This window comes from Pinus tabuliformis, chromosome 7, assembly GCF_031772625.1.
Source record: "Pinus tabuliformis cultivar Carrire ecotype Pingquan chromosome 7, CPIR1, whole genome shotgun sequence".
NCBI classification, from domain to species: domain Eukaryota; kingdom Viridiplantae; phylum Streptophyta; class Pinopsida; order Pinales; family Pinaceae; genus Pinus; species Pinus tabuliformis.
In genome coordinates this window covers 1,900,559,922-1,900,574,748 of record NC_142293.1, presented here as the reverse complement: position 1 = coordinate 1,900,574,748, position 14,827 = coordinate 1,900,559,922, and the positions used below count along the sequence as shown (strand labels likewise).

Here is a 14,827-nt window from a genome sequence, read left to right as displayed (position 1 = left end):
AGCAACTACTAGGTCAAGAGGGAACAATGGAGCGATAGCCCATTGTCACCTTAGCTAAGGCTCCTTTTTCTTTAAGAAATTTCATCGATGGGAGGAGACCCGGTATAATAAGGATCACTATAATGAATATATCAATGATTAGATGAAAGGTGATCCCAAAACCCTATTCACAAGAGAGGCTCAAATATGTGGCTTGCTTGCTTGGGAAGCAAGGTGAAAGGTTGTCTAGGAAGGGCTAGGAGGATTTTAGGGGCTAGGGTTTGAAGGTATGACTTGAAAAGGAGATTCATAGACCTTAAAATCCTTGTGGAAACATGGTTTCTAAATGGTCTTTGAATGATTAACTTTGATAAGAAGTGGGACCACTTGGGACCAAGCAGACCCAAAATTAGGTCAAGGGTATGGAGTCAATCACCCAATGAGGGAATTGACCTAATTAGGGAGGAGAATAGGATCAAAGGACAAATTTCTTTGAGGTTTGAATTTAATGATCCTAACGAGGACACTAACCAAGGGGAAACTGGGGTAAAAAAATGTCCTTGATTTAGGGTTTGCTATATCTCGAGATTCCATTGTTGGATTTGATTCAAATTTGGAGGGCCTCTAGAGCAAACATAAATGTAGTTGTGGACCAAAAATCGAATTGTTTGAATGACTATATTGTGAGATAATTGATGCCCTAGATGACCTATGTAGGTTAGGCCTAGAAAAAGAGGGAGGTGAAAAGAATAAGCGTTGAAAGTGATCACCTATGGAGGATCAATGCCTCGTCCTTTGGGAGAGATGGAATTAAGGAGAATTTATGTTTTGGAAAGAGTTCACCCAATCAAGGAGGTCTTAAAACAACTTCCCATGGCATTAGGGCATGAGAGAAGTTGCTTCAAGGAATTTATACTTTGATTTGCAAGAATTGATGACTTATCGAGATGTATTTATCACAAATTATCTCTAGGAACATTCACCCATTCATACATGGCCCATGACATGATGGAATGCTATAAAATATCACAATTTCCACTAATTTGGATAAAAAAGAAGTAAATTCAGACCTGTATAGCAAAAATCCCAACAACATTCATTTGACAAAGTAAATAACAAGAATAAGCATGAAAAGAGCACTTACATTTACAAAAGAGTATATCTAATCATCGAATTATGCCAATAATGAAGCTCCAAGACAAGAGAAAGATATACAAACATCAAAATTCATCAATAACATCCAAACTCATCCTCCAAAAGAGATAACAAAAATCTCACAAGAGAAAATAACAAAATCCAAGTGATAATGATCTAAATGAATCATCTCACTTCTATTTATACACTCTCTAATGAATTCGATTTAGCTAAATTGGCCTCATTGAGCCCCTAAAATAAAATAATGTGCACAATAACAATACTTTTGGTGATAAGCCCACCAAATAGCTCAATAATGTAAAGATAAGCCTCTTAAGAGGGCCGAATGATCAACAAGGTGAGTCGTTGGGCCTTTGAGGAGGCCTAATGAAGTTAAAGGGGTGCCATGATGTAGACATGTACTCCAAACATAGTGGACAAGGGGTTGGCCACTTGTTTTCCAAACAAGAACATGTGGTGCTCCCAAGTAGGCGTCGGGGCACAAGAACGTCCTCATGAGTCTCTAAATGGATCAAATATGCTTGTATACCATCAGTAAGGGCTGAAGCAACGACATAAGCCCTCCCTCTGCAGTGGGAGACATCCTGGGACATCTGTCAAGTGTATGGTGCACTTGTGGGGCCGACTAGGCATGATGAACCAAGTGCATCATCCTCATCCAAAATGTGGAACACGAGTAATTGATGAGTCCTACTAGGGATCCATAAAGTAATATCTATTGTGGTGGATTCCCATGGCTCTCAACGCTCACCCTACAAATGCCAGTGTGGCCCTCTGGAGGGCTAGGAACTTGTATTGGGAGACCAAGCAACAAATGAATACCCACCTGAAATCCTGCATAAGATCCAATGTGTCCAATTGCCCTCCAATACAAAAAACCATTAGAATGATCAAGTAAAAGAGCTTACAAGTCATGGGATCAATGGGGGCACTTCATGGTGGCATGCCCTTCCATAGTAGGCTTTGGCATGTACAAGTGTCTCCAAGCTTAAAAGGGGGGTTAACCAAGGACCCTATCAAGTGGTTTCAACATCTAAAGGGGGTGACATGTCTATGGTACATCCCTCAAGTGGTGGGTGGCAAATGATACAATGGTGGAATGGAGGGGATCAAGGGAATCATCTAGACCACATGTCAAGGTGTAAGGGTAGCTATAATAGGGGAAGCCCACACCTGGGTATATAAGTGTAGGAGGGAGAAAATCATGGTACATTAGTTACCCCGACCTTTTTTTTCCACCCTTCTTCATATGCCTTTTTCCTTTGATTGATTTTTCTTCATAATTGTTGGGTGCTCTAGGGGATGAGAGCATGATGTGTAATATGTAGCAGTGGATACCCCCTTAAGGTGGGGCAATTCATTACCCACCAGGGATTTGGACAATCATGGGTTCCTTAATGATGGAGGTGGCTCATTTAGGGCCAATAGGAACTAGGGTGATGACCATGGATAAGGGTTAGATATCATGTTTGGCTTTTTCCCACGTGCTAAATTTGTGTGTCCCAACCATCTTTTGCATTTTGTGGTACATTTCCTTTTGAGAGTGGCAAAATTATGCTTTTTACTTTCTTTTTAGCTGCATCTACCTCTGGGGCATCACTCCAGCTCTGACCTAGGGTGTGGACAAGGGGAGGGGTGGCTAACACTATGTGGACCCGGTGGCCACATGTGGACCTGAATGGGAAAATAGATGATTGGGGCTAAAATGAGTGGATGGGGAGTGATGTAGGTGGTATCGGGAAGTGGGACCACGCAACTAGAACTGAGATTTCCCATGTAGTGCCAACCCTAAAGCTAGTGGCCAGTAAAGGAGATCCCACAAGATTAAGATACAAGGGTAACCACAAAATCAGGAAATGGAGACAAGAATACAGACCTAACCCACTCTTTTCATCAGTTGCCCCCCACCAATCCATGTGCAAAAGTGCCCATGACAAGTAAGGAAAATTACTCAACTATACCAATGAAAAGACATACCTTTGGGGTTGGGAGGCCCACCTTCAAACATACAATCATGCCAAGTGATTGAGGGACCACATGGCCCGTTCAGGTGGCTGAGGCAATGCCACATTGAGCTATCTGGTGGTTGCAAGGGGTCGTTGGCTGTCGACTGAGGACCATTGAGGAGAATTTTTTTCTCCTATCTCACTAGCCATAGGTGGTGGGTAACAAGGCTTTGTCGTTCCTGTCATTATTTGTACGTATACAACTATGTTTAGTTTCAAGGGTGTTTTCGACATGTGTGAGGCTTTGTTGTCCCTTGTTCTCGTCTGCAATTAGCATAGTGGTGCTTTTATAACACACCTCGTAAATTGAAATAAAAATGAGATGGAGAAACAAAGAGGCCAACTACTGAATAGATGAGTGCGAAGAAAAATTCAAAAAGGGTGGCTGACTAAATATCGCAGGATCAACCTTGAACTAGGCACTGTTTGGGTTATCAACACATCTGGTCAACAAAATTTGTGAAAAATCCTCCATCGTTGATCCTAAAAACTTTCCATCCAATTTGATATTTGCATAACCAATCATTATTGACTCATATACATGCTCTTGACGAATCTTGCTATTAATTAAATATATCCTCTTGGAAAAAAATAAAAATTTAACTCATATACATGCTGTTGACGAATCTTGCTATTAATTAAATATATCCTCCTGGAAAAAAATAAAAATAATGGCACATGACGGATCTTGCATAACAATAACTTTATTAATAGTTGTGAACTAAAATACAATAAATTAGACAACTCGCTCACTGATATTCTTTTCGCTTTCTCTTCTAAGTGAGAAAAAGTCTTGCAACAGTGAGCGACCACATGTATTGCAGTCACAAAAGGGGCTCAACATTTATTAATACATGTTCCTTCCACCAAACAACCACGAAAATGACTTTTGATGCCTTACATGTTGGCGCAGTCTCTAGTTCTCTCACGTTAAAAACGTAAGAGGGGCATCAAGCATTTCCTATCGGTTTAAAGGAGGGCAAGGCATAAGCTCGTATGAGGAAAATGCAGGTTTAAAATTATGAATAAAAAAAAAAAAACAATAATGTCATGTGCTTGATTATTTAATTATACTTTTTATATAAAATGCATTATTTAATTTTAAAAATAAGCAATACATTTTTTAACCTAATAAAATAAAGACATCACTTTATTATTATTCATATAAATGTAGAATTATGGTAATGGATTTACCCTTTATTTATATTATTTTACCTTAGGTTTATACACAGAGAGATTTAATGGATTGTGGATTTTGTATTCTTTTAATAATCTATAGATAGCTATAATGTCTCTATCATATCAAATTATTAATAAAATATTTATTAAATAATTATTCATATAATTTATTTTACAATTTTATCATTATAAATAAAAGTTTTTGGGATTAACCATATTATTAGGATTTGGTTTACATTTGATGTGGTTCATCCTCAAGATAAGGTAAAAAAAATCAATCAATCCTCAAGAATAAATAGCATGAATGCATCATTGCCGAGAATTAGTCGTTAGTGATTAGTTAATTGGCAATTAGGAATTATTTATTAAAATATCATATATTTAGTTATAAAGTAGCTGTTAGGAGATCATTTAAAATAATTTTATATGGGTTAAGAATGAGTTACAAAATATTGTCTATTTATAAAGTAGTTATTAGGAGTTTATTTATTTTAATTATATTAAATAAATTAATTCCTAGAATAGTAAGAATAATTCAAAAATTAATTAAAATGATGCTCTAAGGGTTAATAATTGATTTATTTATTATGAAGTAGAGGAAGAACCACATTAGTTGGTTAAATGTCAACCGAATCCTAACGATGTGATTAATCTGAAAGACTTTTATTTACAATATGAATCACAAAAGTCTTAGATCTAACAATTTTATCATTGTTGGGAGCACTTCTTACAACACATAATGACATCAAAATATTTTATTTAAACTAAGAGACAAGGAACACTATCTATAAAATCTTGTTAAAAATAAATTGCAATAATTAAGAATCATGGATTAATTTCAATTCTCATTAAAAATAAAGTGCAATGATTAACAATCATGTCACAATCATAACAACTTTACTTCAAATACATTTATATTATGACTTTTAAAAATAATTTTTAAAACTATAGCAACTTTTTAATTATTTTTGTTTACACCGTTTAATTTATACACATTATGTGAATTATTAAAATTTTTTCAAAAATTTAAATTTCTAAATCAATTTAGATATATTTCAAATTTATGTTGAATTTTATATTTTCTTTACCAAGTAAAGAATTATATAGATTTAATTTATTTTTTATTTTTTGTAATTAGAGGAATCAACCATGGCTCATTATCTTACTAGTGTGACATGGGGCTCATTTCGACCGCTACCACCATATCTCTAGGGCCTACAACTTGCTCACTTTGTAGACAAGATTACTTCTTGGGAATTGAACCTTGAATCTTAGTTTACATGATTTCATATCACTTCACTTGCTCTTTATAATTGAATCTTAAATTTTAGTTTACATAGTTTCATATCACTTCACTTGCTCTCTATAGATGAAATTACTTCTTAAGAATTGAGACTTGAATCTTAATTATATGATTTCATATCACTTAAATCACTTAAAATGCTTCTCACAATCATTTATATTTAATTTTTTAATATAATATTACTCAAATAAATCTCTCCACTAAATTTTAATAGCTTTTTATTCTTCATATAAATTTAGAATAATAATAAATGTATGTACTCTTAAAACATTCCTTATAAAACGATCACCAATATAAATCCCCATAAATTTAGAATAATAATAAATGTATATACTCTTAAAACATTCCTTATAAAACGATCACCAATATAAATCCCCATAAATATTAACGTAAAAAATAATTACAACCTTATATCACTCTAAAACAAAATATCAAACATAATGAAAAACCTATTCATCATATTGAAAAGTAGCAGATACCTTTAAGCCCCACACCCTGTGATTCTAGCCTCTTGTAAGCGTTGCCCATGTGACTAGTTTGCATCAATTGATATCATAATTATCCAATCCGCTATGCCCTGGATGGTGGAGTAAACCATCGACTTTATGACTGATAGGGATCGAAACTCTTCAGATAGGGATCACTACGAACAATATTTTAAGGTAGAACCGTCAGAAGGTGCATTCAAAGTCGAACCCATGACAGGTTGGACACCGCCCATCTGACAAAATTGAAGCAGGAGCAATCGATCAATCATCACAGTACCAGCACCGACTGTGGACGACTCGTTCAATATAAATACAAGTCTCCCAGTTGTTGACTGTGATATGATGATGTATGAACTGTCTTCGACACTTGTCCACGAATTATTAACGCGTAGAGCAACGATGACTTTTTACATCAATAATTATTAACGCGTACAGCAATGATGTCCTTTTGTAAGAACATTCAGTTGAGCAAATTTAATTCACTTGTATTGCGAGAACACCAACGTTTACATTTATGAGGGAATTGCTCTTTTGATTTGCAAAGTTATCTAGGACAGTAGCAGCATTCCATCGGATATCTAATGGGCTCGGACTGGGGCACTGTGAATGACAAGAGTGGGCAAGGATCTACAATCATGGGAAATGGCAAGAGATTTTCTGGGCAAGTAGTGAATAGTCCCAGATATTCAGGTCCCATGACCAGAAGAGCTCTGTCCTTCAAGCGCAACAACAGCCATGATGTTGAAGTAGCGGTGCCAGATTCCCCCATAGGTGAAGGAGATCAATACGCACATGAGTCGAGGCCTGCTTGCCACCAAAACCCTGCCCCTATCAAGCCATTGCTGAAGAAGTCAGCAGCCATAGCCAGGTCCTTCAATAACAAAGCTGGTTCAAGGCAATGCGCATTCTATTTCTGTGGGGTGTTCGTTGTCTTTCTAATCTTAATGAAGATTTCAACGCTTGGGTGGCTGGGATATCAAATTGAACAGAATACAATGTCTGAGGTGCCAAATCATCTTCCTTTCTAGATGCCTTTAAACAGTCCGGTTTCATGGAGTTTATATGTTATCTTGTTCAGATTTGAAGTGATGGTATTTGGGGTTTATGGCAGTTTAATGCAGTCAAAATCAACCATACTACGAAAGACCTCTAGGGTTTCAAAAAATGTTATTAATTGGAAAGTTTTCATCTGGTCAAATGTTAATTTACCTTAAACTTTTGTGTTCAGTACTGGGACGCTACTCAAGAACTCAACACCAACTACACATGGATATGGGCCTTTAACCAAAATGTCAGACTGGATACTCTGAATAAAAAGTACCCTCCCGCTATTGAGTAACGAATATCGGTAGGTTGGGTGTGATGGAGCAGTATGATAGTTTAGCACGACTAACCCATGTTTGATTCTGAATACATTTTAAATGATTCTACCTTACAATCCCTGAAATGACACGTCCTGTTTTATGAGACTTGCTAGAGCATGAGCAACTGCAACGCTTGACTCTAAGAGGCAAATCAATTTTGGTAATAGAGTTCATTGTAAATGCCAGGAAACGCACAAAATGCGTTAGTTGAATAGAGAATGCTCAGACAAGAAACGGATCCTGCACTACAGGAGTGAAACCAGTAAACTCTAGATTGCCAAGTTATTGAAGGATAAAAGGAAATTTTGTGCCCCAAAAAATGGTTGAGGATATAGAAACCGCACTCAGAAGAAACAGAGGAATTGATAGGCAAGTCCATCAATTGCAATAGAAATATATAGTGAACATCTAAACAAATTCAACACGAATTTGGTTGGAAGCTGCATGTTAGTGATTCTACCAGGCATGCCAAATCTGTTTAAGTTGGAGTCACCGCAATTCGATGGCAAACTCGATCATGAAAACTCGGACAATTAGGTGAATTAGTTAAACACATTCTATTGGACACATATAGAGGAATGGAGATGAGATTTTAAAGTTGTAGACCCAACATGAAAATGATGTTTCTGATTGTTTATGATTCATACACATGCATGTACACAATACATTACATCTCATAGAGAGGTGTAGGGCCAGTCAGCTTGCATATTCATTAAGGAGTTATTGTGTAATTTGTCTCTCTTGTCTATGTTGGAGTTGTGTTCCACACTCACATTGGTGTACTTGTGCATACTTTTGGGTTTAATGTGTTTGGATCATAACATCTCGTATCCAATCAACCATTATGTTACTGGGAGGCTGACTACCTCTTATATTCCAACACCCATCAAATGCCATTTTCCAAATTGAAGCTTAAGAAAATTGATAATGATTTAATTGATTTGTTTTGACATTTTATGTTTATGGTAAAAAAGATTGGATGGAAACTTTCCTAGATCTCTTTGGTTTTCATGACTTAACAAGTTATGAAGATTGATAGTGTAACGATTATTTTGAAATTGAGATCTAATGTGTGCACAAGCAAGGTATTATAAGAGAGTGATTTTTATCCTCTACTTTCTTATTATCACAAATATTACGTATTCTTCCTTCCCAAGGTGTTTTAAGTTTTGTTTGGCTCCTAGTATCACTATGATGGTTGTGAGATTTTGTTCTTACTTTAGCGATGCTAATTTTGCTCTTTAATTTAGGTATGTGTTGACGGTGCTGGACCTGTCAACATTCAGGGGATCTTCTCCGTAAGAAGTCCCAACTAGACCTCAGACCGTTTGGAGTGGGAGTCCCAGCAGTGGGTGGTAATGTAGTGCACTGACCACGGTAACGCACAGAGATAAGTATGATGACTTTGGTCAGAAGCAAGTGTGTGACCTTGTCGTGAGTCAAGTGAGATGCATGGGTGTTCTAACGCACAGAGGGGAAAATGAAGTGTGCCCCTTAGAAGCCTGTAATAATACACAACTTGAAAGGAACACATGAGCGAAATGACATCACAAGCTGAAATGCGGAATAGTCCACAAACCAAAGTGATAGGTTAATCCAACAACACGCATTCAACAAGATTCATACAATTGCATACAAAGTAGTTCATAAGAAAATGCGTAAGTCAAACAACATACATTGATAAAGCAACCAAAATAGTCCAAATACATAACAACATATGCATGAAAGCGTGTTGGCTTAGTTATTATTATTATAAGTGAAAGTTCCATCCATACATACACCATTGACAGCCACTAGCCCCAATAGTGGAACATTACAGTCAAGAACACCTGCTCTTCCAAAGAAGTATACTCGCTCTACTTATACTCCCAAGGCTCGTCACAATACTCCCAAGCCTTCTCTAAACCTAAGCCTAGCCAAAATCTTGGCTCCCAAAAGCCTGTTCTATGAGTTATGAGGTTCTATTTATAACAAAGGGTGGGGTGACCTTTGACATTCCCTTTTGTGACTCTTTGACTACCCTCATGACTTTTCAACTTCTTTACAAATAACTTATTACATTACATAATGACTGTTCACATTCCACTAATGACACTTGGAATTTCACTTACAACATTTCCACAAATAATATACATTGTCCACATGTACATATGTGAGACAAAATAGGCTAGAGACAACATAACAGACAAAACACTATGACTCAGAAGTTTGGGGAAAGACCAACTCGACAACCTCCACTTGATGCTTCTCGGTGATGTATTGATGCCAAGCTTGGTACTGTGCTATGATGTCCCCAAACTGCTTGATGGTGTCTTTCTGATAGCGGACTCTTGCCTCCATAGCTTCTGGGTATATGGTCTTGGAACCTTTGTCCAACTCATCCTGAAGCATGTGCAACATGGTATTGACCATGACAGGACCACCAATGTACTTCTGCATGTTTTGTGCGCTTAGCTCCAAGTCATCGCTAGTGGCCTCTCGCCTTAGCTGCTCCATGTACCTATCGACCTCTAGCCGGACTTGGTTCTTATGCTTAGCTTCGGTGAGGGAACCGATTGATGGGATCCTATGCATTCTTACCATGACATCCAAACTCTTATACAATCGTGCATATGAAGCTTGTATGCTGTTGACAAACAGGGCGAGCTGCTCATAGTTTTGGATCAACATCCGGATCTTCGCTTTGTCTAGCTCTGCCTGCAGCTTCATCATCTTTGGCAAGTGAAGCAGGGTCCCTTGTACCACATTGTCCATTCTTGCACATGGGTGATAACAACATGTATGTCCCTGAGAGTTTGGACAACCCTTTTGCTCTGCTGCTGAAAGCCATACAGATGGACAACCACCTTATGCACGGTGACAAATCCGTCATAGAGCTTTCGCATGGTGGTCTCAAGAGTTGATACTTCAACAAGTATCGCTTTCCTCATCTTTGCCATTGCGAAGCTGGCAGATGGTTTTGCCTTTTGCCTGGTCGCTTGCAAGTTCTTTGCCATCTGTTCATTCTCGGCTAACAGGAACTTGACATTTGAGCTCATGGCTCCTGCATAAGCCAAAGTGGCATCGGCCATGGCAACTGGATGCTTTCTGACATTTGACACTATCACCCTTTCCTTCATGAATGTAGGTGACGCGTGATCATCTGGGAAATGCTTTCTTCGTGCTTGTACAATCTTCCTCTGCAACTCGTCAAATGATAGATTTTACACATCCATCACCGGATCATCATCAAGGAGAACAACCTCTCCTTGCTCGCTTGAGACTGGTTCTGACACTGGAGGAGGTGGAGACTGAGAGGTGACCTCGGGTGCTCTCGGCATGAGGTCAGTGTCTTGGTCATGTGGCTCCTGTCCCAACTCCATGTCCGTCACTTCAATCAGTTGCTCAATTTGCTGAGCAAACTCCCGATGCTGCACTTTCTCACACTCTACTTTCGCTGCTGGTTGTCCTGACTCCTCAACTTGTATGGGTGTTGTTTGCTTTGTCATCGCGCCCTGCCTTTCTTCTTCTTCATGTTTCTGCTTCTCTTCCCTCTCTCTCCTTCTTAGTTCTTCTTCCTCTTCCTTCAACTTCTTCTCCGTTTCCTGCAACTTCCTTTTTGCTTCATCCAACATTTTGTTTTTCTTTCTTCCTCCGCTTTGCCCTCTTTATGCGCTGTTGCCTCTTTGCCTTCGCTGCCAAAGTGCCTTTTTCAGTGATAGGATATTCTTTGAAATTGTAGCTTTGCTCAGCCTCTGGGTTCTTGGCAATCTTCCTCTTACCCTTGTCTTGCGTCGGTTTGCTACTTATTGCTGCTGTTGTTGTTGCTTCTTGCGGTGCTACTGCCTGCATAGCAACTTTCCATGTTGTGGCTATACTGACTGTTTCATTAGGCTTGGAGTAGTTGTAACAGTACCTCCAAGGGTCCTCCTTGTTGGAAATAATACTGAGAGCGGGGGGGGGGGGGTGAATCAGTATTATCACATCAATAAAACTTTTTCATTTCCATATTCAGATTCATATATGCTACTTCCACAACTTCTTATGATTCAGTTAGTTGATCCTTAATGAGTGCATTAGAACATTATCAACCATATTAACAGTAAACAGGTGCAGTAAAATAGAACAGATCATCACACATAAGTCACACACATGAACACCATGATATAAGGTGGAAACCCAATGTGGGAGAAAATCACCTGCTGCAAGTCATCTCAATCTTCTTCTTAATAAGAAAATCCTTTTACAATATTTATGTACTGGTGCAGTCTTATACCAGTACGCAGGCTACAACCTGCAGAGAGCTACAACTCTATCTCTCGTTCTCCAGTCTCTCCTGGAAGGGAGCTACAACCCCCTTAGCTCTTGTACTAGCTAAGATACTAGTACGTAGGCGCCGACCTACAATCTTCTCTCCTTTAGGTACCACGTTTCATGCATTTTCAGACTAGATACTCCTGAAGCACAACACATAATCTGAAAGGCCACGTTTCATCCAATTTTCATACTGGACCCATTAATATCATTGAAGCACATAATCAATCAATCTTCTGAATCACCCAAACACCAGATCAATACATATACAAGGATAATATATGTGTTAGCACCCAGATCTAGTCCATCAGATCACATAAATATGAGTCATTATGATCCTGATCCAATATTAGTTCTCATCCATCAATACTGAAGCTAAACACAATCAACCAAACAGGATATGCAGAATACTGACACCTTTAAACTGTCATCAAAACCCATCAACAACCAGAACCACCTGTGACTTCAAATATCATAGCTCAGATTGTATACGCTACTACAATGAACCAAACCTGCATATATACGCGCTTACACCAAAGCCAACCCACGTACAGATCTATAAATATTCAAACATGACTTGCAGCGATTTCAAACTTAAGTTATACCCAGTTCAGATCATTTTCAATAGCATAATCAAATATATAGAGATAGTTCATTTCAAACCATTTGATCCCGATCTATCCTTAGATCTTGTTCTCCATCAACCGGTGAGATCCCTCTTTAGCTCAGATCCAGATTTGCACCATAACCCAATCACCGTATTCCAGATCTAGCACTTTATCAGATATTCAGATAATTCAGATGATACTTTGCCAAATGATCTCCTTCCTCTTTTATAGTCTTAGGCCTTTCACAATACCACGGGCCAAAACCATAATAACACAATACCACGGACCCAATACTTGGGATCAACACTTTTGGATGCAATACCACGGACCAAAACCATAGGATCAAAAACTGTCGGACTAATACCATGAACCAACCATGAAAGTGCGTGAAATTTTCTCTTCATGAAAGGGACTTTTCTCTGCATGAAAGTGCGTGAACATTTTCTCTACATGAAATAAACTTCTCTCTGCATAAAAGTGCGTGAACTTTTCTCTCCATGAAATAAACTTTTCTCTACATAAAAGTGCGTGAACTTTTCTCTACATGAAATAAACTTTTCTCTGCATAAAAGTGCGTGAACTTTTCTCTACATGAAATAAACTTTTCTCTGCATAAAAGTGCGCGAACTTTTCTCTACATGAAATAAACTTTTCTCTGCATAAAAGTGCGTGAACTTTTCTCTACATGAAGGAAACTTTGTTGCACTATAATTTATCATTTGTGTGATTTGCCATCAAGGACAACACTTGTCTCATAATGCCAACAATCTCCCCTTTTGGACTTGTCATACTGAGAATTGTCATCTGATATCTCTTTCGTAGATTCATCTAGATATATATAAGTGAGTTGATCTTCTATGAGTTGTTTGCCATCAAGTACAACACATGCATCATAATGCCAACACCCCTCTACCTAATGAAATGTTTTGTGGATCCACGGATAGTACACCTTCGCACAATGGTTCTTGCAAATATTGTGGGGATCATACAAATTATAGTCTTTGGTGTTGAACTCGAACATTGCTATCTCCTTAACTTCGACATCCACATCCTTCAAGCTCTTAATCTCGTACAATCCAATCCGTAAAGGAAGAGCGGGCCATGGTGCCTTCTTCCTCTTATGCAGCCCTGCTGATAACCCTATGGAGATGTGATATGAGACCTCTTGCATGACCAACTTGTCCGTGGCATACCTTGGTAGAACATGCAGAGGCTTCTCTCCGCCAAACATCCTGATGAAGGTGCCACCGAGTGAGGCATACCAATCTGCAATGTCAAGTATTGCCTCCATCGCTTCTTGGGACATGCAAGGTGGATCCTGCTCAAAGATCAACTTGTACACCGGGATGATGAAATGGTTAGTTAGCCTCGCCATAACTCCTCGGTAGCTGCAGTCGGAAAGCAACTTGCAATAAATGTTGACGACAGTCTCTTTTGGTGTCCATGTCCAACCCATGCCAGGAAACTGATGTTGGGCATAGATTGCATCAAGTAAATACACAAACATGTAGAATCTTGCTTGCTCATCCTTGGGTGGATTCCAGGTGTTAGTCACATGGAATTTCAACTAAAGAGCCAACAAATCCAACCAGTTGAATGGCCTTCCATCATTCACCAACTGGTCCAACACAACCACCCAATTTTCCGGAAATGTCTTCGTCCCCTCTTGACCATATACTCAACATGCAAAGATGATTAAGAACTGGTAGGCCTTCCTAAGAGACTTATTCTTGTAAACATGATTGGGTGTCGCTCTGAACTTCGACGACTCTTTCACCCAACGCTTTATAATATCTCTAGTGTTCACAAAGTTGTGGGTGGCATAGAAAAGTGCATCCATGCAGTTCACCAGCTGAGGTAAATGATACATCTGTTGATAGTTCTTCACCCTGAAGTTGGCAAGATATATCCCACTGGCACTGCTCAATGTCATAGTCTTTAGATTTGTGTGTGAGACAATCTAGTGGATGATGTCCGCACATGGGAAGGCGGGGTACCTGCATGCAACCTTATGTAAGCCTGATTGATGGACATTGATATAAACCTTCCGATCCTCTAGATCTTCCTTGATTTCCTGCCATGTTAACTTCATGCCCTTCTCAATGAACAACTGAGTGTCTGCATAAACTAGCAAATTCATTGACACCTGCTCAACTGCTTCCCCAATGCTACTCTCGACAGTATCCTTTGATGCAACTCTCTTGGAAGCCATGTTACCTGTAACTGCTAGAGAGTTGCTCAACAACTGTTGTACCTGGAGACAGAGAGGACACTCATGGCATGCAAATGTTAGCTTGAAACCAAAAGCACTTCAAGAATAGACCAAGCAACAAACTGGGCAACTGCTGGGAAGGATTGCGCAATCTTGGCTCACAGAGGTGACTGGCTACCAGCTGGAACTGCACATTGTGCAGTCCCAATAGTCAGTGGGGAGGTCTTGCTGACTGGAATT

At 38.8% G+C, this 14,827-nt stretch overlaps 1 protein-coding gene across 3 annotated transcripts in view; it reads left to right on the top strand.

Moving 5' to 3' along the window:
• Positions 1-6,293: 6,293 nt before the first annotated feature.
• LOC149256072 (O-fucosyltransferase 35-like) overlaps positions 6,294-14,827 on the top strand; it is a 71,058-nt gene continuing 62,524 nt past the window's right edge. For 2 of the 3 annotated variants that reach the window (XR_016267269.1, XM_089460662.1), the window contains exon 1: positions 6,299-7,114. Coding sequence is in view for 2 of the 3 variants with exons in the window: in XM_089460662.1 (XP_089316788.1) it covers positions 6,692-7,114 (423 nt within the window). In the remaining variant the exon portion in view is untranslated. Of the gene's footprint in view, positions 7,115-14,827 lie in introns of all 3 variants that reach the window. The other variant, XM_089460663.1, reaches the window with a different exon arrangement.